The following is a 24,938-nucleotide window of genomic DNA, read 5'->3' on the forward strand; positions in this document are numbered from 1 at the left end:
ACTGAAGATACTAAATATGATTTTGTGGACCTCTATAAACAGTACACTCGTCTACAGTCTAGAAGCCATTAGCCCAGTATCTCAGCAGGTTGCTGAGGCAAATAACCACTACTTTCCCTCTCAGCACAGAACCATGCAAAACTGTTAAGTAGCTACAGAAAACACAAATAAGACCATTTCTTTCATTAGCAACAAAAATAGTTAACAATCATGAAGGCAGAAAACAGCCAGTATTCCCAAACAATCCTCTAATTAGAAGAAAAAGCTTGACGGGTTCAGCATGAAATCAGAATTCTGACACCCGTTCTTTAGGCCACTTGTCCTGCCCCTTCCCTATTCCCCAGCTCAGATACGAGTCTGAGTATTCTGCTGTAGAACGACCCAAGCTGCTTATACCGATAATGAGCTTTTCTGGATGAGGTAGCTTTAAAATAATAACGCGTTCAGCAAAACAGGTTAACATTGGATCTGGAGGAGATGCTCATACACTGCATTTATTTAAGTGTTGTGTTGAAACAAGCAAGAATTTTGCCAAGTATCCCAGACACCAGCCCTGGAGCTGAATCCACGATTCAAAGTAGCACTGGAGAGAGATTCAGAGTATTATGGGTTTTTTGTGTGCATATATGCACAGACACATGCTGCTTTTTCGAATCTCTAAAATATTTGTCTTTCCTGAAAATTGTCTTTTTTGATCACTTCAAAACTAGAAGAGATTATATATTAATATGTAAAGGAACCAGCTTTCCAGAGAGATTCTGCAGTCTGCACGTGCGTTTGCTGGAATCCTTGTAATCGTCATTTCTCTTCCCCTGTTCCTTTATGGGCCTTAGGTTTTATTACAGATGTAACATACTTCTAAAACTCTTGCTGCTTTGGACTTAAGATGGTCACTATATAGGAATTTCCTGCTTCAAACAGAGATCATCAACGGGAATCAACAAAATAAAAACAAATCTTAAATCAAAAAGTATTTCTGTGAATACTCAGTGTATTCAGAGCATCCTTCTCCCTCTTTAGAGGCATCGGAAAATAGCTAACATAGATATCCCATTTCCAAGAAATGGATCAACACAGAGGCAGTGCTGAAGCTCCTTTCTGAAGATAGGGGCTAGAGTTTCTCCTGTCCTCAGTAGCACAATACTACTAGTTGCAATCAGGAAGAAATATTACTTTGAGATTAACAGTGATCTCCTATAAACTAAATTTCACTGTAATTTTGTCACACAGATATAGATCTTTTCCCAAAACACAGGACAAAACTTTTAATGCAGCTTACTTGGCTGTCTGAACTCTGAACATGCATTAGCTCAGGGTTTATTTTCTCGCCACCTTATCAAATGTCTCACTTTGGCACAGACACCCACGGTAGCAGGGAGTTACGTTTCTGTGCTGTCCTGCATCTGTTGTTTTTTTTTTTTTTTTCAAATGGGGCAGGAAGGGCAATGGGGGCGGGGGGTTGTTGTTTTGCCCCTCCCCCCCTTAATGCAGCACAGGGGAAAATCCCAGTGAAGATGAATACTATAAATAATATAAAAAGAAAATTGGAATCTGCTTGGTTTATGTTTGAGGCAAAATCTTTTGGCAAGCTCTTCCTTAGCTCTTCCTCTTCTTGTCAAAGCAAAAATCCAGCTACCAAGAGAAGTGACACAGAAGAAAGCTCATCAGACAGATTCAACTAATATATTCATTTTTCTTTTAGAGTATCAAGTAAAGATATTTTAAGACATATACTAACACCTTATTTGTTTTATTGTATTATAAGTCACTATCTACCGAGAAATACCTCACCACGTGATGAAAGCAAGACAGGCATCCCATCCCAAGAAAGGCTGAATCAGCTGCATTATGTGGCCCAGTTTTCACTCCAGTGTAAAGATTTATAACCTCAGCTCACATGGGCACACCGAAATGCATAGAAAACAGCCACATGCTAATGTTATCATTGCCAGATTAGTTCTTAAGAAGTTACACTGTGTCATTTCGAAAAAATTTGAGCACACGGATGAGTTAGTGAGAATGATTATTCACATATAGTTTTTAACCTTGGAAAAAAGGCACATTGTTGAGAACATGTACACAGTTTTAATAAAATTTGAAAAATTAATGAAATATTCAGAGGAGACAGTTTTGTACGCTGCAAACGTTTTAATGATTACTGTTAAGCTTACACATTGGGTTTTTTTCTTTTTAAACTTCAAACTGCAACAAGTTAAATAAATGTTTATAATATACAAAGAAAATACAACCAAAAGTAAAACTTGCTTTAAGTGTGCCTTGCACTAGGAACCAGTGTTTTTTTAATAGCTTTATTGTTGAGCTGCACAAACACACTTAAGGATTTGATCTTTAAGCAGGGCATTTCAGAAATTAAAATATATTCCCACTTGAAAGAAAAGGAAAAAAAAAAAGTTGTGCATGATTATATGCAAAAACCCACTAAAATACTCCAATAGGGCAGGCACCATTAAAAAAGAAAAAGCTGGAGATGCCCATTAACTCTAAGTTTTAAGGAAGCAAGTTTCTGACCAGTTAGCTTGAAGCCAGCAAAATAGGGATCAGTGATGGCAACTGTAGTGTACAAGGTATTAAATGACAAACTTTACACAAATACACTGTTAGAAATTTGTATCAGTGAACACTGAAAATCTGATGATCTGTTCTTTGGAACAGTCAAACAAAACCACCTTAATTTCCAGTTGTGCAAGCCCTTGAAGCATCACACAGTGTTCTGTGCCAATTTCTTGCTGGCTGTGTAGTTACAAGGATTTATTTTTGTCGTTAGCAGCTAACAAACTTATCCCACATGTTCCTAAAGCCTCACAGGTGGAAAAAAAGGCAAGTCTTCAGAGCACAGCGTGGAGATCATATTTTTTGCACACAAACACAAGAGGCTTCACTAGTATCAAAAAACACTTTCATGTCCCATGTTGCAGTCAGCAGCTCAATTGAGATGGAAGCCTTTCTCCATTGTAGCAGCTAGCAGGCGCTCTCGCATAATCTCCTCAGAAGAATACTCAGGCAACTTCAGGTAATGCACACACGTATTCACAGACGGATAACTTGCATCTGTAGCATCAACCTGAGAAAAAGGAAGAATATTTGTTACTGCATTTGTTCACAATACTTTATATGGAAGTTAAAAGTTGTCAGGTCCTCTCGTCCATGGAATTTACTATATGCAGAACATCCGGATGTCAAACAGCGGCATCACAAAAGCTACAGAGCAACTTAAAATTTTAATCTACTTTACACGTTTAATCCCTTTATATTAAATATGAAGTCAAGTAAGAGACCTTACTTGACTTGACCTTTAGCGGAACAGAAGTTAGCACTAAAAGCTTAGCACAGTGGTGTAAGTGAGCAACAATAAGAAATATCACTGATTTTTCCTCTATAGTGGCAGAAACTACACTCGCAAGCTAAAATAGCTCGTTTGAAAGGTAACCTGAAGAAGCCCTACCTTGCGTACAACAGTGAGTCGGGGATGAAGGTTTGCCAGTCCTCCTGGTGGGAGCGTTGAACAACCAGTAGTGAACTGGAGAAAAGCCTTTCTTTCATCTGAAGACATACCACACAAAACTCTTACAAATCGAAGGAATCCAGGGCTAAAAAAAACAAACCAAAAAAACCATCTGTGATAACAAGAGGGGGTTTCATTACAGGTTCCCTTAATTTGAGACAGAACAATGAGTATCTTTAGTTAAGTGTAAGTAGTCACAAAGATTCCAGTGCCTGATCAGTACTGATTTAAGCATAAAACGTTACAAAACAAAACATTAAAATGCTTCTTTAATCTCTTTGCTGGATGTTACACAAACAAAATCTATAAGTAGATAAAACCTGTTCTCCATACTTATCCTGCAGTATTATTTGGGTTTCTTGTGTATGAACTTGTAGAGAAGACGACAGAGCTCAAACCTAATCTATGAGAAGAATCCAACTGACCCTCATCTTAAGACCTTTTCTGTACCACTTGTGTAGTATAAAGCCACTTTCATTTTTATATGATTTCGTTTCTATCCTGTTAAAGGCCCCTATATAAGAAAACAAGAAAAACGTAACACTTGACAAAAAGGATCTTCAAGGATCTGCAGATACCACTGCTTTCATCCATATCAACCTGTGGGGTGAGGGGGAGGAGAGGGCATGAAGAAAGCACAGCCTACTGCAGTGCATCAGCAGATATCAGGCACTGTATCTCAGCTGGATCTTCACACACCGGCAGGGTCAGTAGAAGAACCCCTCCACAGAGCATCTGACACTGATTAGGATCCTTCAGCATGCTTGTACTAACACAGTTCCTTAAGTAATTTGTATGTCATTACTACCACACATGACAAGCAGCAAAAAAAACCCACCCCCTAATCCCCCTGACCAGTATATTTTATCCCTGCAGAGTGCTTTTTCTTTTTAAACCACACCTGAAGAAATAAGGGACAGATAACAACCATACCTGACTGAACAGAAATTATAACCACTGCTAACACAGTTAAAAGTAAAAACCCTGAAGTGCCATTTTTAAAAGCTGCTATTACACTTCCACTAGTGTATTTTCCTTTTGATGTCTTAAATGTTGTCATTTTTTTTTCCTCCTCTCTCATCACAAACACTAAGGACCTTTTAACTCATCTCTTGTAACATGCTGTATTACTCAGGGTTGCTTCATGTAGGCTTAGGCAATTACTTGCTCTTTAGTCACCACCAGTCCCATCCAATTTGACTTCTTCGCGTAAGGAACATTCTGGACACACTGACACACTACCTATCTTTTGGTTACTATTTTACAATAGCACAAAATATAATTACCTGTCTCGTGTATAGCCCAGTTTAGGTTCAGTATAGTTGATGATATCCTCCGCTGCCCAAGAAGGCGATTGATTTCCACAAAGAATCATCTGAACTTCTTCATGGCTGAAGGAACTCAGCTTCTCCATTGGGAAGACTCTATTAAAGCCATCTTTAATTTATGCAAGATACAGTTATAAACATTAGTCAAGACAATGTTTAAAAAATAATTTCAGCTTTTCAATTATATTTTCATCAAACCAGAATCAAATCAACAGTTTCTTAACTAAGGAAAACTGGAGGTTAATACAACCTTTAAAAAACAAGATTAATAATGGCATGACTAATGCAAAAGTGTTAGGAAACTAATCTCACATCTGCTGCATTCTTACTTTAAAAGTTTGTTTTTGAAAGCCATTCTGTGCCCCCTCTTTAAACCAGGCCACCCTGAACACCAGTGAGTCCACCTAAACGCATACATAATCTGCCATAACATTACCTCTGAATGCCTCCATCTGTTTCTGTATACCAGTATGCATGCAGAAGTCAAACATGAGATCTACATACTCCTCTGCATTATCCATTGTTACAGTCTGTAAAGACAACATACAAATACTGTAAGACTTCACTGCATTAAAATTACTGCAGAGATAGAATAGTGTTTAAGGTCTAAAGATAGGTTGTTTCCTTACCTCATCTTCACCACCTGGCTTGAGATCCACAGCTGTAAACCCATATACTTTGGAAGAAGGGCAAAACTGAAAATTTAGACTTCAAAATAGAAAGACAGTTACTAATGGAAACAAGTCTGCTACTGCTTTTGCAAATACACCAGATTTACAATCTGTGCCCCTGCCATCCTCCCCAAAAAGAAAGTGTTTCACCCCATCCCACTCCAGAACACTGTTTATGCATCATTTTATAGGTGCCACAGCAGAAAACTACAATTACTAATGGTCTGTGCAGATAAGAGATGTTTCAAATCTCTGGTATGCACGTGCATATTCATCCACTTTATTTGGCTTTGATAACTGTCAAAAATTTCGTAGTTTGCTATCTTTATTAGCTTTAAAACTACTCAAACTGTTTAATTCAGTTCACATAAACGCAAAGAGTCCTTTACAGTAGGATGCAGTCCTTACAATCCTTTCCAATGTTAATAGCCACAAAGCACAGAACATATTAGACATTTAGGCCCTTCAATGGCCCAGTTCGCTCAGTCTCTAGCGCAAGCCATGCTGAAGTCAAAAAGGCCGTGAGCAATTACAGAACTCTGCCTATGCACACCTCGTGGCATATGACCTGGCTGAAAACAGGCAGGTCTACAGACCTCCAGATTCCACATTTATTATAAATATTTTACTATGCTTATATAAACTGTGTTTATGTTGCAAAAAGTAGAAAAAAACCTTAAAAGCCAGGTTTACTACTGTGTTATGTGAAACTGGCACAGAATCAGCAATGCAGCTTTAAATTATCTGGCACTACAACTAAGTTGCTTGGTAAATTAGCCCTGCATCAAGCTCTGTGATGCCAAAGATAGGGTATTGCTGGTAACTAAGCTTAGCATCTCCAACCTATACATAGTCACTACCCTGATTTTTCAAGTCTTGAAATAGATGATGTCAAATGCTCAGAGGAGATTTCCTTTGACAAGGGATTCGGCCTAAAAATCTATTAAAAGACATATTTACGATTACCGCTTTGTTGGCTATTTGGCTATATATATTCAAAAGGAAGATGCATTTCTCATTTAAATATAAACAAGTATTTCTAAAACTAAAGATTAGTATCATCCAATTGTGAAGTACTGGATAGCAGCTAACTGTCATACAACTAGGACTGAATAACCTATAATATTAATGGTAGAAGAACTATTGTTATTTCACAAGAAATAATTTAAAACTATAAATGATGACACCCTGTCACAAATACACAAGGTCTCACTACTTTCATGTCTTTAACATTTGTTAATCTTTGGAGTGATTAACATGGGTCCAACCTCTGTACTGCATGTCTATTAACTAATACAATCCCAAATTTCAGACAGGCTGTCTGTCTGTCTGCCTCAAAGGGTCTTCAAAATACAGGATAAATCCAAACAATTTTCATAAAAGTTGCTTACTGGTACACATTCTTTGTAAAGGTCTTTACAGGTTATTTGGGTGTATCTACATGAAGTCATAAGGCATCACAGTGCAGCCACATTTAAGGTTGAAAGATTTAAAAACTGAAAAAAATGGGAATGGGAAAAATCCTCAAACTAAGGAACAAGAGTATAGCTTCAGATGGCAAATCAGATTTTGCTGAACCTCTAATGATCGCTTTTCTAATGATACTGCTTAAAATGGAAAAATTATCATTTTTAATTACACATAGCAACATTCATCTATAACACAGTACCATCTCTATGTTTACAGATAAATATAAAAACTCTTACCCCAAGTCCTCTATGCTAAGTGGAGGCCCAGAACCTGATGGATTCTTCAGCATTAATTCCTGTAGTTTTGTGTTTTTTTCATCTTCAGAAAGACTTTTGTTGCTTAAAATTTGACGCCTTTTAATTGCAAGGTCCTTAATTTCTTTTAAAAATCTAGCTCTATGTGGATTTACTAATTCAAAGTCTTCCCATGTTAGAATTCCATTGAACCAGGCAGGAGGTTTAGGTTTTGGTGGATCAAGAATAAATTCTGATTTGGAGTCTTCTTCCAGACTTCCTACTGACAAGGAATCATGTCCTTCTTCTGTAGAAGCCTCTGACTGACTTTCAGTACAGTGCAAGTCTCTGTCACCCCGCGATTCATATATCAACTTACTCATGTTACTTTTAATGTCTCCCATACACATGAGTTTAAAAAAAGGCTTAGAAATGGGCAAATCCACAAGTCTGTTGTCCTGAATGCATTTAGCCAAGAAAATTCCAAGGAAATGAAAGAGTTTAGTTATTCTTTCAAGTTCATCACTATCTTGTGGGAATGGTGCTGTGAAGAGTCCACATGATCTCTGTACATAGTAGCCTGGGGGTTTTAATCCACCACCAATGTCAACCTGGTTTTAATAAACAAAACAAAAAATAGTTAACTTTGTTAAAGGTGAATTTAATTATATGCATGTGCCGTTTATCTTATTATTCTCTTTTGTTAAAAAAAAAAAAAAAAAAAAGAGAAAAGGTAAGACAGACAGCTGTGGAAAACATGGTCATCCCTGACCACCATGAGTGCACTGGTCATGTGTTCCTCGCTTCCTGGATATCTAGCTCATTTTCCTTCTGTGTAAGCGCTAAGCACTTACAGTTTAAAATGCAAACTGAAATATACCTGACGAGACTCATCATCTGGAAAATCATCATCACAAAGCCAAGCTCCCAAATCCGTCCTCTGAAATTCTGCTGCCACCAATGCATAGAACTCCAAGGTAGGACCCAGGCCTGTTCCTTCCTCCCCTAAAAATTCAACCTTAAAAAATAAAAAAAATAAGAAAAAAAAGGAAATCGTACTGTTCACTGTTGGTTATGCAATAGGATATTTCATATCCTGGTCATGACATTAGAAATAGTCATAAAACAGCGTTTGAAATTGCTCTGCTAGGCAGATACGCTTTACCTCCAGAACGGATTTTCTGTCTGCATGAACCTGCATGACATTTTCTGCCCATTCCATCAACGATTCACCTCGTGGAACTTTCACTCTTTCATGTTTGAGGCGTCCAACTCTGAATTCTCCTGGATCATCCCGTCGCACCGTGCTTGTGGTCCTTGTCCGTTCAACAGTGGCTTCACGTCTGTTCTGTAGCCATACAATTGCTCTGGAAAAAAACAAAAAAATCAGTTGCTGTTTAAAACTTGGATATCTTCTAGCATGAAAACTTAAAATTACCCACTACAGAAAAGTTACCTTGTTGAGTACTAATTACTGTGTATTTTAAAAATATATACCTAATTAAGTATTTGTCAGAAGTATCAGAAAGGCCCAAATACGTGCTGCTTCATATTTTATGAGTTTAGCAAACTAATTCATTTTTAATTACTGCAAAGCATTACCCTTAACTCCTGATGTAACAGACAGCACTAGTGAGAGCATAAAGTATTTGATCTGAATTATTATAGCTTTCAAGTTACAGAGGGGTGAACAGAGAGTAGCAATACTTAGCATTTAGTATAGTACTTCTTAATCGGAGACATTTAAAACCGTTTACAGACATTTACCACAACTTAAACTATACAGCAATACAGTTGCACATTACCCTGTTGATATAGACAAATACTCTAACAACTATGTATTTCCCTGTTTCCATATTACAGAAACATGATACCAAGGCTGAAGCACAATCATTCACATATAAAATGATACAAAGTTTTATATATATAAATAAAAAAAGACAATGGTATAACAGAAAAAAGTCAACTTTAAAAATTCCTGCAAATTATTACAGTCTTAAAGGAGTTACCTTCTTAAGTTGTCGCTGTTTCACAGGTTCGCATTTGTGTTTGGAGGGGAGCGGGAGGCTTGGTTTCCTCCCCCCTCCCAAGACCGTCATCAATTAACCAAGAACTGCTGCCTCTACTAAAAGTACTTAAACAAAGCCAAAGTTTGAAATTCTCATATGTACTGCGATCTGTGCGGCAAGAAACTATCCAGAAAGCTCCCACGTGTTGGTTGTTTTGCAACTGTGGACAAGAGTCATGTGTGTAGGAATTTTAACTATCTTCTGGATTTTAAAAGCTTAAGAAAGTTGAAAATGCCAAGTACAATAACACTTAATGTTTCCTGAAGGATATCTTTAAACAGACTGTTTTTCTAAAACACTTTCCTTCTTTATGTGCCATATATGCATATGCACACACCCTCTTGTGTGAGCATGCTTATTTAAGAACATGCAGGTGATAGCTGTGAGATGTGCCATATCCTACATAAGTAGGACACAAATGTGCTTCTGGTGCTTGTGCAATTTATCTAGATGCCAAAAATCCGTGTGTCCTGGAGAGCGTTTAATACACAAATTCCCTGACCAATTTGTGACAGCCAAAGAAACCAAGAAACTTCTCTTGCTAACAACAAGCTAGAAAAATGCAAGCTTTTTCTCTTCGTTTTTAGAGTAACTTAACGCATCTTTTCACATTATTCCTCAAGTATTTCTAGCTGCAAGTTAGCACAGTAATATCTGCAACTCACTGTCTACACACACTCTTCCTTCCCGAAAAATAAAACTAATTCTTCCTTCTCATTACATAAACTGGCAAAAAAGGTCTACATTGTTTGTATACTCTAGTAACTAAGGTATTCACTGCTGCAATTAAAATATTCAAAATTATCAGGCAATGAAAAGCTTTAAAAGGGTGCTGTTAAATGTTTTACTACCCACATTCGTTTATCGTGTTTTGTCACAGTTCTATGATGCAAATAATACTAACATTCAAAATACTATCTACAAGTTCGCTTTGTTAGACTTTAATGCATTAAAAATGAACGAACCAAAACAATCACCAAACCACTGTAGAAACTTTGTTGTATGGTTTCAAACATAGCATTTAACTATTACTTCACGCTTAGAGATTAATCTCTAAAATTGAACCATATAATTTACATTTACTTTAAGAAAGTTTATTTCATTTCCTGCACCATTATGCAATGAACTAGTACTACAACCCCGTAAAATTGCTGCCTGATATGATTATTTAGCTCCAGGTGCACAAACAAGTCTTCAGCTAACAAGCTGAAAACAAAAATGAAATTTCCTGGAGAACACCAAGCTGCAGATAGGCTACTCATCATAAACCAAGCATAATGAACAAGAAATGTTTTAAATATCCAAAAGTCTTTCTAAAGTTTCCCAGCATCTTCCCCTTTTTCTACTTACAAAATGCTTTATATTTGGAAAGCAAGATTTATCTTGTTAGGATAAAGTCTCTTCGTATCTCTCTAACATAGTGATTTGAAAAACCATTATAAAAAAAAAAAAATGACAAAGCAAAATAGAAGCCTGACAGTTTTGGGGGTTTTTGTTTTGTTTTGTTTTGTTTTTTACCTTGATGCTCCAAATGCTGTGCATGTGAAGTACAACTGTCTAGTTTCAAAGGGAATTAAGAAAGGACACTTGCTTGTCAGCTGCTCACACCAGTCTGGCAAAGCTCCGCTTGCTAGTGCCAAAGGTTCCTGTAGTTTGACATAAAAGGTGGGGGGGGGAAAAGGAGGGAAAATTTTTATTTTTATTTTTTCTAACATTAGATTCAGGCTGTCCCAAAAGGTTGGTAAGTAGGTACATCAAGACCCAATTCTGAGCTGAGTTTTCATCTCTGCAAGAAACACCTTGAGTAAATTTCTTCCTTCTCAGCTACCCCAATTCTTCCCCCTCCCCTTCTAAAGGTCATGAACAAGAAGTTTGCCAAACTTCCAGCATTCAGAGTGGACTTAAGGTGTTTTGACATGCACATTAAGAGCTGCAGTAAGTTTCTGGGATGCACAGAACTCAAAGCACCGTGAGGAGATCCAAGCATACAATTACCTTGAGAGAGTTATTCCTCAACTTTGCCTAAAAGCAATTATATACTACCTCCTCAATACTGAAAAATACCAAAAAAACAAATTCAGTGATAAAGCTGATCCGAGTTAATGTGAATTATTACTAGAGCCCCTTCTAAAATACAAGTTTAATTAAAAAAAGACTGTGGACATTTTTACTACAGAGGTATTCTAGGTGCATGAATAGCCTGCAAAAGACACGCAAACCTGAATTGTTTTTTTTTTTTTTTTTTAATGAGTAATTGGGGCTACTTAACTGTAATGAAAAACCTCAGAAAGCACTCAAAAAATAGCTGAGTAAGTCAAGAATCTTCAGCAGTATAAATAATAAAAATAATTGTTCCTCTGAAGAACTACATCTTTAAGTTTTCTTTTTAATGCATCTAACGGACCTGATAGCAATAATAAGTTTTCTAAATGCCAACTTTGCAAGCTCTATCTACAATCTAGAGAAGTCTCTGATCGCTCATACGGTTAGTTGCCTTTGTTACACCACCATCAGTTTTGAAGACATGCATATGGTATATCATAATGCCAGTGTTTGGTACAGCAATGTAACAGAAGGAAAATCATGGTTCTGTACATGGAGCTTAATTAACAATACACAATTCGAGAGAAACCTGCTTATTTGTAGCAAGTGTAAGAAATATTAACAAACTATTTTGGTTTCTTGATTAAACAGACAGGTTTCAGACTACGTGAAAGTCTGCTCCCTGCAGACTAATTTGCAGAGAAGGCTGTCATTTAACGTCTGCCATTTAAAAAAAAAAAAAAAAGTGTCATTTAAAGAGTATCTAATTAAAAGAAGCTGGCGATTTTAACTGCAACTCAGCAACAAAATACTGTGCAAAGTCAACCCTATTTTGCAATAAACCTCATCTTTCGAGTAGTTCCCAAATCACACTGTTGTATTTTGTTGCAATACAAGAACATTTTAACAGCAGAGGGAGTCATTTTTGCCAAATAAAGCTTTTTTAAAAACATACCAATGTCCATTTATGGCTTACGACATCAGCAACAACCACCACCTAGCATTAATTTCATCCATTACTTTCATCAACATAATCTGACATGCCCAAATATAACCTTAAAGTCACAGTCTGCACCCAAGTTTTCTCAAAAATTCTATATAATATTAACACTTTGCTGAGTGTCACCTCGTTATGAGTTTCAGATTTGTAACCACCTAAAAATTCTACACAAATTTATCAGTATTTGTATTAGATTATCAGTTCACTAAAACCTTAGAAGAAATTAAACTTTATATTTTCTTTTAAGAGTTGAGAGAAAAGGCTTGATTTTTCATTTCACCTTTTCCAGTTAAAATCACTGGAGAAGTCTGAAAGCAGATAAAAGGTTAAGCCCTCTAATTTTTTTTCTTAATCTGTGGCACACTTTTCTGAAACTTCCAAGACTTTAAAATTTAGTTTGAATATATATTAATAAAGAATAAATTACAACTTGGAGATCGGAGATTCCAGGACTGCAGTAGTAATATCATAACCACATTTCCTCTTTCACCAGAGGTCACAATGATACTTCTGTTTCCAACTGTGATTTTTCACTTTAGACTACCTTGAAGTTTTTGCTAGAGGATATGGAATTGTCAGTAATGAAAACAGAGAAATTTGCAATTCAGATATCAAACTAAGATGACATCTAGATGACATCTGCAGAGACCAATTCTAAACTCAAACTCATTTAGACCAAAGCAACCACTTGGAAGTTTCTCATCAAGTCCCTTCATTATTTTGTATCACCAGCTCAGCAGGGCACGCACCAAGGTTTGCCTGAATTTTAAATGTCAGCTAAGATCTAGGTACTGTCAAATACAAGAGAAATGCTTATATTAAACTTGTGAGCACTCTCTCTAGCCTGCAGAGGAGTTCATACCTGCTTAAGCATTAAACACATGTACACATATCAAGACGTATGTTGGAGAATATGACTGATGTATCTTAAAAATAACTGTGTATTACCAGGAACAAATTCATTCTTCATAACCAAAATATACAAAAGTTCTATTACAACTTTTTTTTCTTGCTACGTTTTTATTCAGACTACTCATCCAGAACTTAAAGAAATATATGTAGTCTTCATAAGTATGAACCAATTCCAAAGTCAAAAGGGCAAAAAAGCTATTAATTTCACATGGTCCTAAAAATGATACATTAACGTGTTATGCGTTAATATATCCGTAGTAATACCTCAATCTGCTGCAGAATCTTCGTAGTAATTTTTTTGCTTGTGAATTCATCTGGTGGAAAATTAAACTGAGGATGCTCATCTCCTTCTGAAAATATCAAGAGAAAGTTTTTACTTTATTGTCATTGAAACATTTAAGGAGCTCCGCTAGCTAACTTACAGACCTTCTTGAGAAGTCCGTGCTGTGTAAGGGTCACTGGCAACTATATACAAAATGCGAAGTAACTGCAGAACATCTTCCACTCCACAGGAGTTCTGTCCGCTTCCAGCTTTGGCCTGAGGTTGTTCCTTTGCCAAACTAAGGATATCAGAATTCTGAAGAGTAGAAATGGCTCCCTGGCTTAATCCAGATTTTGATCCATGTTCACAAAAATCCTGTTTAAAAAAAAAAATTAAGAATGAAAACTGCATGCTGTTTTTAGAACTATGCACTGTAATTCAGCCATTTGAAAAAAATGACACTGGTTACTGTGTTTAACCTTAGAACCTTAACACTTAATTCAGTTGCAGATGGTTTAAACCACGATTCAAGTGTTTAACATCACCGTATTTAACAAAAGACATTAAAAAAAACAAAGGAGCAGCAAAGACTAAACTTGATATTGGAACGCGTCCATACAGTTTCCTATCCGCACGTCTCCCCCTCCTCCACAAGAATCTTCAAAGCTGCAAAACAAAGCACGCAGCCATTCCCAATAAAGAAAGTTTGTATGAAGATATATACCTTGTATGCTGCTATGAGCTGAGAACAATTTCTGTTTTTTCTAATGCTTTTATTAGTGCCAGTTAATTTCCAGTGGCGCAGGAAAGCTGAGTCTGCATTCTTCTGCAGGTAGGTTATCAAGTCATTCTTTGGTAATTCATCAGTGCCAAGGTACTGTTCCACATGCTCTACTGACCAGCAACCCTACAACAGCAACAACCAAATGTGGGTTTTTCCTGATTGTAAAGCTGTAAAGATTTCACATGCATTATACACATTTTCTTTTTCTAAAGGACCATGCATTTACAAATATATTCACTCATATCCTCTAAATAATCAAAAACTGTTAGCTTTTTAATGTAGCACTTCAAAAACTGCAATAAGATGTGTTTTGCTTTTGTTTAAATAGCCATGAAAACATACACAAAGGCATAAAAGTCTTACCATCTTTCCACTTTCTTTCTCTTTATCAGAATCCTTCATTTCTCTGTACATGATTCTAAATATTAAAACAATGAGTTAATATTTTATATTCACAGTATATCTTCTACATATTGAGGTTATACTTTGAGTTGTTAGAACTCAACGACATTTAGATAACATGAAAGAGAAACAGCAGCTGCTCTTTGCAGTGAAACATACAGGACTCCAATCCAGCAAAATTTGTTAACTCATGTTTAACTTGCACGATGTGGATATTTATCTTGCAAAGCATTTAATTTATGTTGCCTTACGTGAAGTTTGAGTAATCAAATAAACAAATTTAATTGTCTAAAGTTTCCAACTCAACTTCAGGATCTTCATTACAAGTGCACAAACTCTTTGAAATTTTGAAATTCTGGGATAGTTTGTTGTGCTATCAAATTAAGAGATATGCACATTTACAACTATTTTTGTAATGCTTTCTAACTAGAAGACAGAAGTTTTGTTACAGAACACAGCTTTACATGTTATAGCATGAGGAAGGATGTAAGACAGCTGAGAAAATTATCCTGTTTTCAGTTACGTTCACTCCCCGATACAACAGAAGTTACGCTGGCTCATTAAGTTGCAAGTTGCTCAGGACTGCGTCCAGTCGGGTTTCGAGCATCTCCAAGGATGGAGACTCCACAACCTTTCTGTGCAAGGTGTTCCAGTGTTCAACCACCCTTACAGTAAGAAAAGTGTTTATGTTTAAATGGAATTTCGTATGTTTCAACCTGCACCCGTTTCCTCTTGTCCTTTCACCAGGCTAAGAAAAGTCTGGCTTAGTCTTCTTTACTCCCTTCCATCAGTTATTCACGCACATCGCTAGGATTCCCCTCTAAGCCTTCTCTTTTCTAGGCTAAACAGTCCCAGCTCTCTCAGCCTCTCCTCGTATGACAGATACTCCTGGCCTGTAACGGCCTTCATGGGCATTCACTGCACTTGCTCCAGTATGTCCACATCTCCTTCACTAGGGAGGCCAGAATTGGACACAGCACTCCAGATGCGGCCTCACCAGTGGTAAGTGGAGGGGAAGGATCACCTACCTTGACCTGCCAGCTACGCTCTCCCTAATGCGGCTGAAGGTGCTGTTGGCTTTCTTTTGCCACAAGGGCACATTGTCAGCTTATGTTCAACTTGTTGCCCACTAAGATCCCCAGGCCTTTTCTGCAAAGCTGCTCTCCAGCTAGTTGGCCCCCAGCGTGTACTGGCGCATGGAGTTATTCCTCCCCAAGCTGCAGGACTTTGCACTTCCCTTTGTTGAGCTTGATGAGATTCCTCTCTGCCCACTTTTCCAGCCTGCCAAGGTCCCTCTGAACAGCGGCACATCCCTCTGTTGTATCAACCGCTCCTCCTAGCTTTGTATCATCTGCAAACCTTCTGAGGGTGCACTCTATCCCATCATCCAGATCATTAATGAAAACATTAAACAATATTGGCCCTAGGATTGACTCCTGGGGTACACAACTATTAACTGGCCTCCAAATGGACCCTTCAAGCCTCGCAGTTCAGCCAATTTTCAGTCCATTTCACTGTCCATTTACCTAGTCCATCCTTCATCAGTTTGTCAATAAGGATGTTATTGGAGACGGCATCAAAAGCCTTGCTAAAGTCACAATAAACATCCATTGCTCTCTCCTGCTCTCCCCTCATCCACTGAGCTGGGCATCTCATCAGAAAAGGCTATGAAGTTCGTCAGGAATGATTTCCCCTTCATAAATCCACACCGACTAACTCCCAATAACCTCTTTCTCTTTCATACATTTGAAAACAGTTTCTAGGATTATTTGCTCCATTACCTTTCCAGGAATCAAGGTAAAGCTGACCAGCCTGTAGTGCCCCAGATCCTTCTTACCCACCTTGAAAATAGGAGCGATATTTGCTTTCTTCCAGTCCTCAGAAACCTTCTCCAATCCCATGACCTTTCAAAGATAATGGAACGTGCCCAGCTCCCTGAGCACCTATGGGTGCATCCGATCAGGTCCCATACACTTTTTTTTTTTTTTTTTTTTTGGAAGTATTCCTTAACCTGTTGCCTTTCACTTCCCTCACCAGATTCAACTCCAGGTGGGTTCTGGCTTTCCTAACAACATTCCTGCATGCTTACACAGTGTCTTTATATTGCCCCCGGGGTAACTTGACACTGCTTCCTGCTTCTTGCATGCGTCCTTTTATGTTTTGACTTTTTCAAGAGCGTGTGCATTCATGCAGGCTTCCTGCTGCTTTTGCTTGACTTTCTGCACATCAGAATGAATGATTCTTGAGCTTGGAGTGGAAGATTCTTCAGTCAACCAGCTTTCCTGGAACTTCCTTCTCTCCAGGACCATAATTCCATAGGATTATTCCAAGCACATCCCTAAAGAGGCCAAATTCTGCTCTCTTGTGTCAGTTACTTTCGAGATATTATTATCAAGTCACAATTGAAAAATTATGACTTCTTTGTTTTGAAGAATCACAGCTTTAAAAGCAAAAAGGATATGCTGACATAAGTGAAAGAAAAACTAATTCCAAAACTATTGCCTCCAGAAGTGAAAGAAAAAGTGTCATAACACCTGTTTCACACCTGTTTCCTAATCAGTCAGCTCCTATACACTGCTCTATACAGAATAATAAACTTGTAAGCTTACGTGTATGTTGGCTCCCAAATACGTCTAAGTTTGTCCGATTTCACATTGCCATTACAGGAAAGCTGTAACAATTTCTGTACGTAGTAAAAGATGGTAGATCGAAAGTTTGTTAGCGGCAACTCTACTTCCCGAGTTGTTCCAAGACCTGAAACTTTCAAGGTAAGCGCTAAACGAGGTGAAGGCATGCACTCAACCTCTTCCAAAAGCTCTGAATGAGGTGTACCTGCATGTGAAAAACCGTTTGAGAAGCTGTTAATACAAAACATATAAACCACGACAAGCTGCCTTAAACGTTAATAAATGACTCAAAAAGGAAGTGTAAAGACTTCCTGCACACATGCCAAGAAGATGATACTGAATTATAACAGCACTTCTCTCTTTGATTAAAGCTAACATTTTTTGAAATCTATCTATTTATCCTTATGTCTTGATAACATCCCCTTTAAAATTAACACAGCCTTTGCATTGTTCCCTTTATACACACTATCTTCCTGTTGCATTAGCTCCTTTTGGTTCACCAAAATCAACAAGGGCTCATTTCCACAGAAGCCTACGTTATGTAACACCTTCTGGAAGGAACAGTGAATGTACCCACGCTGCTAAATAAGAGCGAGCTAAGGAGCAAGATCAGGTGCTAGGCAGCTGGTCATGCAGACCACAGTTGTTTTATCAGCTTTTCCCTCACTTCTGCTCTGGACTGTTTCAACGAGCCCTCTCCAAAGCAAAGCTATTCTGGAATAGCTCAATACAGATCATTTCTGCAAGCGGAAACAGACATAGCAAGGAACCCATCACTAATCTGAGTTCTTAAATTTATGAGTATGCTTATCTTACAAAGCGCTTAAATATACTTTTCCTCAGATGATGCTTAGATCTGCAGAGGCGGATGAAATTCTTGCTCAAACAGAGAAAAGCTACGCAGCCATAAGAGCATACTGTACCAATTCATAGTGATAAGATCCCTTGACCCCAGTGGACCATTAACTATCTTAAAGCCAGACCAAGTATCACAAATGTTTTGCTGGCATACCTGGTGGAGGAATTTCTAGGTCAGTAGTTTGTTGAACATTAGTTCGACCAGGTCTTGGGTCAAAAGCAGGAACCAAAGCAGAAAACTGCCTTTTCAATACATAATCATCATCCCATGTTCTTCTGCGACCTCCTTTGGTTTCGTACTCTTCTTCTTCCTATCAAAAAAGGTTCTTTTTCAGATTCTTCTACAAAGAATAATTTGATCAAAAATTTGAAGTTTAGTTCTGGAATATAGCAGCAATGTAAACTAAAGCTGACACTAAAGATATCAAAGCTGGTGCACAACAGTATTAATTCCACTTGATTGATCAAGCAGGAATCAAGAAAATTAAGCAAAACTGCTGACATACAGAAACCCGTATTACTGGGCTAACCTTGGAACAGGGGTCTTTACAATTTCTGGAAAGAATTAAACTTTCCATGAAGCACCAGAACAATGCAGGGAAATACAAAGTCGTGTAGACGAAATCATAAAACTTTAAAATCGGAAAGATTCAATCAATCAATAGTATCAAAATAAATGCCTTTAACTCTTCTAAAACCAAGAACTTTCGTTCCATTCCCTGTTGAGAAGAATTACATAGTATGTCAGAAGGAACAGGACCAGAATCCATGACCAGGATAGTTTGCTTTTGCAGATCTGATTCTTGCTGTGTAATCTTAAGCAAAGCTTAGTGTACCATTTCTGCTTCTTCCCATGAACAACAACAGTAACTCCACTTCATGAGTTCTGAAAAGTGACCCCTACAAACTGGGGTTTGTTGCATCATAGCTCTGTTTAAGCAGTACCAGATTTTTCCATCCCTTATAACTTTGTATCTTTGTGTACAAGGCGAGATACAGCAGTATTTAGTGATGTATTTGAGTTTCTACTCAAATACATAATCACAGTAGCTTAATTTGCCCCAAAATTTGGTTAAAATGCTTAAAACGTGTGCCTTACTCACAAGTAGTTTATGTAATTTCATAGAATATTAATTTATTTTCGTTATAGTAACAAACATTAAATTATCATTAGTGAAGTCTTACTTCTCCTCTTAAATCTTACAGAATCACTTCAACGGGCATAGAAGACCAAGCATTCATCATACCAGAAGAACCAAATGAAAAGACGTAAATCACAACAATAGACAAGACCTGCATGGGCTTATTTCCCTTTCTGTTTTGTTTAACTTTTTCTTAAAGGGATATTTCATCTGGCATGCTTACACAGGCTTACCGTTAAATGCACCCTGGAACTGTAACACTACAAAATTCAGCAGCCTACCTGCAAAACTACTCCTTTCATCAGCATGATTAACTAGTGATACACCACTTCTACTGTCTTGTCAGCTTGCTTCGAGGCTGTTTCTAAGATGTTACTTTTGGCCTACAAGATCTGTTAGGATTCAGAAACACTTTTCTCCACAGGAAGCGTTGAAGGCAGTACAATCATTTGAAATGGTACAAAGAAAGGACTGTCCTGTCAGCTGTAATATCTAGTGGGGCCTTGCAATTGAGTTCAGCACACCCACTTTAATGTGGGAGATAACAGCTCTGTAAATAGTCAGAAAATACACCAGAACAGGTAAAAGGGACAAAGAAGTATATTCTAAAAGGTCTTTTTTGGTAGGGATTCAATTCACAGCTGCACAGCAGTACAACATGATTTTAACTTGAGCATTTCACTAAGAGTCTTAATGGGTAGGTACTCCCAACTAGTGGTGCTAAATCTAAATAGATTTGTTTTGATTAATAGAAAAATTATAGCTTGGACCCCACACGGCCAAGAAAATCTGTGGATTTTTCCTGTTCTGTATGCATCTGTTTGCACAGATGATATCTTAATTAGCTAAGCTAAATGACAATACTGTACCATAACTTCCTCATATTCTTGGTCTTCTTGATTATCATCTTCATTTTCATCATCATCTTCATCTGGTTCAGGTAGATCCTCATCATCATCCAACTCTGCCAACAGAGTACTAGCTCGGCAGCTATCAAGAAAATCTACATATACATACATAAATTTACATATAGTGAGGGGAAAAAAGAGACAAGAATTACTCAAAGTAAAATTCTGAAAATTAAAGGCAGGAGCATTAGGAAGACTGAATAAATAATTCTTACTTAAAAAATAGCAGACAGAACTAAAATATTGCTGATGGCATAAAAAGATTAAAAGCTCTGATAAAAGCATAGACTGACAAAAAATTCCAGGGCTCTAGCTCAAGAGGGTAAACTAACAGAAGAAAAACCTGAACTTTGCTATAATTAAGAGTGATTAGCAATTTTTTTTTTCCATTTGCTTATAATCAAACATTTCATAATTTCACTTATTTTAAAGGTACAAAAGAACACAAAAACTGGTACACAAACGTATACTGTCTGATTTTATGTTTAACTAATTTTAAAAACAGAATACTGGTGTATTTTCCACTAAGAATGTGTGGCTTTAGCCTCAAATTACAATATAAAGAACCTTTTAAAAATAAGTATTTAATAGCAACATTTTAAAAGATAAAATTGCTAATGCATTTCTGTAAAAAGAAACTGCAGACTGATATATAGTTCAATTTCACCCACCTAGTGCTAAGATTAAAAAACAAAACAAATAAACCCCAAACCAGAGAAAGTGACAGCTATTGAAGGGGGACTATGATAGGGATGAATCTTTGTACTTTAACATATCCAACTCAAACACTATCTGAATTGTTGCCAAGGTCCCAACAGAAACTTTACGGATGACTCCCCAAACTATTGACCTAGCTGTTTATGACATGTTTTAAGACTCCTCGCCCAATCAAATATAAAATGACACTTAAGAGAATATACAGAAATGGCGCATCCTGCTGCCTTAATCAAACCCTTCCAAAGGGCTTAATTCTAATGCCCACTGAAATTACTGGATTCTCTCCCCCAAAACCAATTTCAGTTGGTTTTAAGACAGAAACTGTGTTCTGTTTTGTTGCCTACTTGCTTTGTTCCAACAAATTTTAAAGAATTCAAGCATTCCTTCCTTCAGCAACATCCCACAATCCAATAGTCTTTACATTAGAAATATTTCCCCATACCTAGCCCGGGGTTTTTTTGACTTCGTTTTATCAACTTCATTCTTAGACATTATCACTAAACTAAAATCTTCTTTCTCAGTATTCATACCCTCCAAACATCTATGGTGCTATGTCTAAATTTAAACACATAGTGCCCATATAACTCCAGATTTTGTTCCTCAAATCATGTAATTCCATTCTCCATGTCATTTTAATTTCTGTGTTCCTTCCAACTTGTCACAATTACTATGGAATTGAGCTACCTAGAATCTCATATAGTACTTTAAGCATATAACATGTTTTTCAAAAAAAACAAACTAGTGCTTTTCAATCACGGATTAATACAAGGTACCTCAGACTCAGCATGTAACATGCGAATACAATACAAGAAATAGTTGGATTTTTAAGTAGAGGCCCATATAGAAACTACATTAGATGCTAAACTCACTTGATTAATGACAATTAAGCACCTAAATAAAGTATAACATAAATAATAAGCAAATGGGATAGAAACTGCTGAACTGCAAAGAACTGAAACCAAAAGAAATACTACTATTTTAACATTATTTTACTTGAGTACTGCCTTACAGAGCTAGCAATATATGAACAGCTCAACTTTCAAATACTTTTCAGAAAATAAAATACTACATGAAAAATCATAACAAAGGGAGAAAAGGAAAAAAAAAAATCATTCATGGGAGGTCTGCTTATGTTCATTTAAAAATGAAACTTACCATATAAAGAATATTCTGCCTCCTGACCTGTATCGCTCTCACTAGATGTTGATGTTAGGCTAGTAGTTAGGGTATTACTAAGCGACTGACCAACAGATAAAACTGTAGTTGCTGTAGCTACATTGCTGCTGCTAGTAACACTGGATGTAGACATGGTCACTGTTGATGTGGTACCAGTTGTAGTCAGATTAGGAAAACTTTGGGCACCCATAAGAGGAGAAGCTATAGATAAAGATACGGTAAGATAAAATAAATGACTTGATGATTTGAAGAGTACAATTTACATGCATGACTCCTGCGCTGAAAATATATTTGGGCTTGAAAAATCATCAGATGTAATGTGTTATTTTACAATACGGAATAACAGACTAAAGGGGAAGGACTTTCCTGGGCAAAAGCGCACGCTGCAATCTATATGCTCATTTCGGTGCATATTCCCTTGCATACATTTAAAGCAAACAGTTTTATTAAATAAATCCCAGAATCCCACTGTAAATCTGAAACAACTTCATTTCGTTTTGCTTAACAGAGGAATCAACATATGAAAGGTATTACTGAAATCTGTTACTTTAAGCTCAAAGCCTGTTTTATCTCTAACATCAATATAATTTAAAGTATACAGGGAAAACAATTTAACTATAAATGAATTAAGAACATAAGAGATAAATTTCAAACTTATATTTGTGCATTTTTAAAGCAACTCTGTCTTGTTATCTTTCACACAGCTATTAGTGCATGTATTCACCATGGGCAACAAGCTTACAGTACTCGGCAGTACTGTAAAAACACATAACACCTTCATTCTGTTGGATAGTATATATTAAGTAATTTTCAAACTAAACAGAAAACAACTAAGAAGTTACCTTATACATTCAAATACATAAGATGAATGCATGGCATTTTAAAAATTAAAACATGTTAACTGTAAATTCAATAGGAAGAATTTCAGATACGCACATTTAACAATGTACGTATCTGAAATGGCATATTTATGAGCAGTTACACATTAGCATGCCAATCCCAGAAACATTTACGCACATCCTTATTTTAAATACAGGAAATTTAATGCATGTTCTTATGTGCATATTGGGGAAGGGGATCAGCTATTCTTAAATTTAACCTCTGCATTCTTCAATCTACTTTTTCTAAAAATCTATCAAATACAAACTTTGCAGTTATAAAAGTAAGCATTTTCATTACTGCAGCTTATGCAAACTGAGGCACTGCTTAAAATAAATTTTATGTATATCTCAAACTGAATTTCAGACTACTGCTACGGATTACAGCAAGGATTACTATACTTGAAGATAACTATAGCACAAACCCAAAGATTCTTCCCCTGAGTGCATTTGGTAATAGTTTAGGAAAAATAAATGTCTCTGCTTTTATTGTTGTTATTGTCTGTCAGATATTGTCTCTCTCTCCCCCCCCCCCAAGAACTTAAATAATTTATAAATAAAAATAGGAAAATGCAAAAACTGGCAAAAGTGACCTAGACAGACACAAAACTTGAAATTATTTCCACATGCGGGGAGCAAGAGAGTGAAATTTAAATTTAGAGGTGCTATGTAAGCCTTATGCTCATCTCTGAGAACAAGAGAGCATGGAAACTTTCCAATCCAAAGGGTTTTTTTTGTTGTTTTTTTTTAATTGCTCAAGAACTTGAAAGTCTTAAGTTCAAAAGCCTGAAAATAAGTTTGCTCAGTATACACATCTTCCATCCACTTCCCCTAACTAATAATAGTGAACTCTCTGCTGATGTAATAAAAAGAAAAAGCCATTAAATATCAGCATTTCATTTGCACAGGTCTCAAAAACAAATACAAACTGGCTAGCTTTGACACGACTCAACTCCTGGCAAATTCTGATGTTTTTAAATGCAACCACTACAGCAAATGCAAAGAGACTCATATCACTACCCATGATTTCAGATATTTTCTGGATAGGATTTTTTTTCTTTTCTTTTTAAAGAAAATAGAAGGTTTTTTGACAATGAGCTAATATAACTTTGGCAAAATTGCTCAAATTTAGTCTCTGATCTCTTTTTGAGTCATGAGTCACCATTTATGGGTTTTTTTTGTAAAAAACAAAACACACTAATAAAATAATTCCTAGAAGAGGGATAACTTCAAAGCATCAATACATTTTAATATTAAAAACATGGTAAATAAAAAAATTTATTTCTAACTTTATCACTGCATGCTATCAAACACACATGAAAGCTGTTAAATATTCTGTTAAATTATCCTACGACATTCTCACTCCCCAACACAAAATAACTTCAGGATTATCGGCACTGAATATCTGCCTAAAAGGACCAATTTATGGAAATCTTCCCTTGGTTATTTTACTAATATTTTTAATCCAGGCTGCAAGCGTTCCCCCCACTCCAAGGTGTCACAACATGAACGTAGGTATACACAGAAAAGAACCCCCCCCCCCGCCCAAACATAAAAGAAAATAATCCTACCATCATTAAAAATGGGATTCAAAATTAGGAGTGCTAAAATCAAACATTTTTTAAATAGAAAGCGTGCAAGTAAAAAAAAAAAAAAAAGGTATAGAAGTCTAAAAAAAATTTGAGCGCTTCTTTCTGGATAATTTGATTTTTCATTTTATTGTTCTAGCCTGCCTACTACCTCCTGCAACGCAGTTCTCCACTTCAAATAGTAGCCCCGAACACGGAACAGAACGCACAGCGTTAGGCGACGGGCTGCCTCAGACAGGAGCGCTCCCAAAGCTCAGGGGAGCCAACCCGCCCGCAACAAGCAGGTTAACTTACCTGCTAGGACCTTAATTCTCACAGAGGATTTGAAGACATGCAAAAGCTAAAG

The 24,938-nt window shown here is 36.8% G+C and overlaps 1 protein-coding gene across 6 annotated transcripts in view; it reads right to left on the reverse strand.

The window, feature by feature from the left end:
- Positions 1-2,706: 2,706 nt before the first annotated feature.
- The window catches only part of HECTD1 (HECT domain E3 ubiquitin protein ligase 1), a 66,011-nt gene continuing 43,779 nt past the window's right edge, over positions 2,707-24,938 (reverse strand). For 4 of the 6 annotated variants that reach the window (XM_068946403.1, XM_068946401.1, XM_068946402.1 and 1 more), the window contains 17 exons: positions 22,105-22,326; positions 20,194-20,327; positions 18,337-18,493; positions 17,307-17,529; positions 14,659-14,713; positions 14,236-14,418; positions 13,676-13,886; positions 13,514-13,599; positions 10,813-10,940; positions 8,391-8,592; positions 8,106-8,243; positions 7,229-7,836; positions 5,481-5,559; positions 5,288-5,381; positions 4,810-4,960; positions 3,464-3,608; positions 2,707-3,082 (listed from right to left, as the gene is read on the reverse strand). In XM_068946403.1, the coding sequence (XP_068802504.1) occupies positions 2,945-3,082; positions 3,464-3,608; positions 4,810-4,960; positions 5,288-5,381; positions 5,481-5,559; positions 7,229-7,836; positions 8,106-8,243; positions 8,391-8,592; positions 10,813-10,940; positions 13,514-13,599; positions 13,676-13,886; positions 14,236-14,418; positions 14,659-14,713; positions 17,307-17,529; positions 18,337-18,493; positions 20,194-20,327; positions 22,105-22,326 (2,954 nt within the window). In that variant the 3' untranslated portion in view covers positions 2,707-2,944. The remainder of the gene's footprint in view (positions 3,083-3,463; positions 3,609-4,809; positions 4,961-5,287; positions 5,382-5,480; positions 5,560-7,228; positions 7,837-8,105; positions 8,244-8,390; positions 8,593-10,812; positions 10,941-13,513; positions 13,600-13,675; positions 13,887-14,235; positions 14,419-14,658; positions 14,714-17,306; positions 17,530-18,336; positions 18,494-20,193; positions 20,328-22,104; positions 22,327-24,938) is intronic. The other 2 variants (XM_068946405.1, XM_068946404.1) reach the window with 1 other exon arrangement.

This window comes from Struthio camelus, chromosome 5 (genome assembly GCF_040807025.1).
Source record: "Struthio camelus isolate bStrCam1 chromosome 5, bStrCam1.hap1, whole genome shotgun sequence".
NCBI classification, from domain to species: Eukaryota; Metazoa; Chordata; class Aves; order Struthioniformes; family Struthionidae; genus Struthio; species Struthio camelus.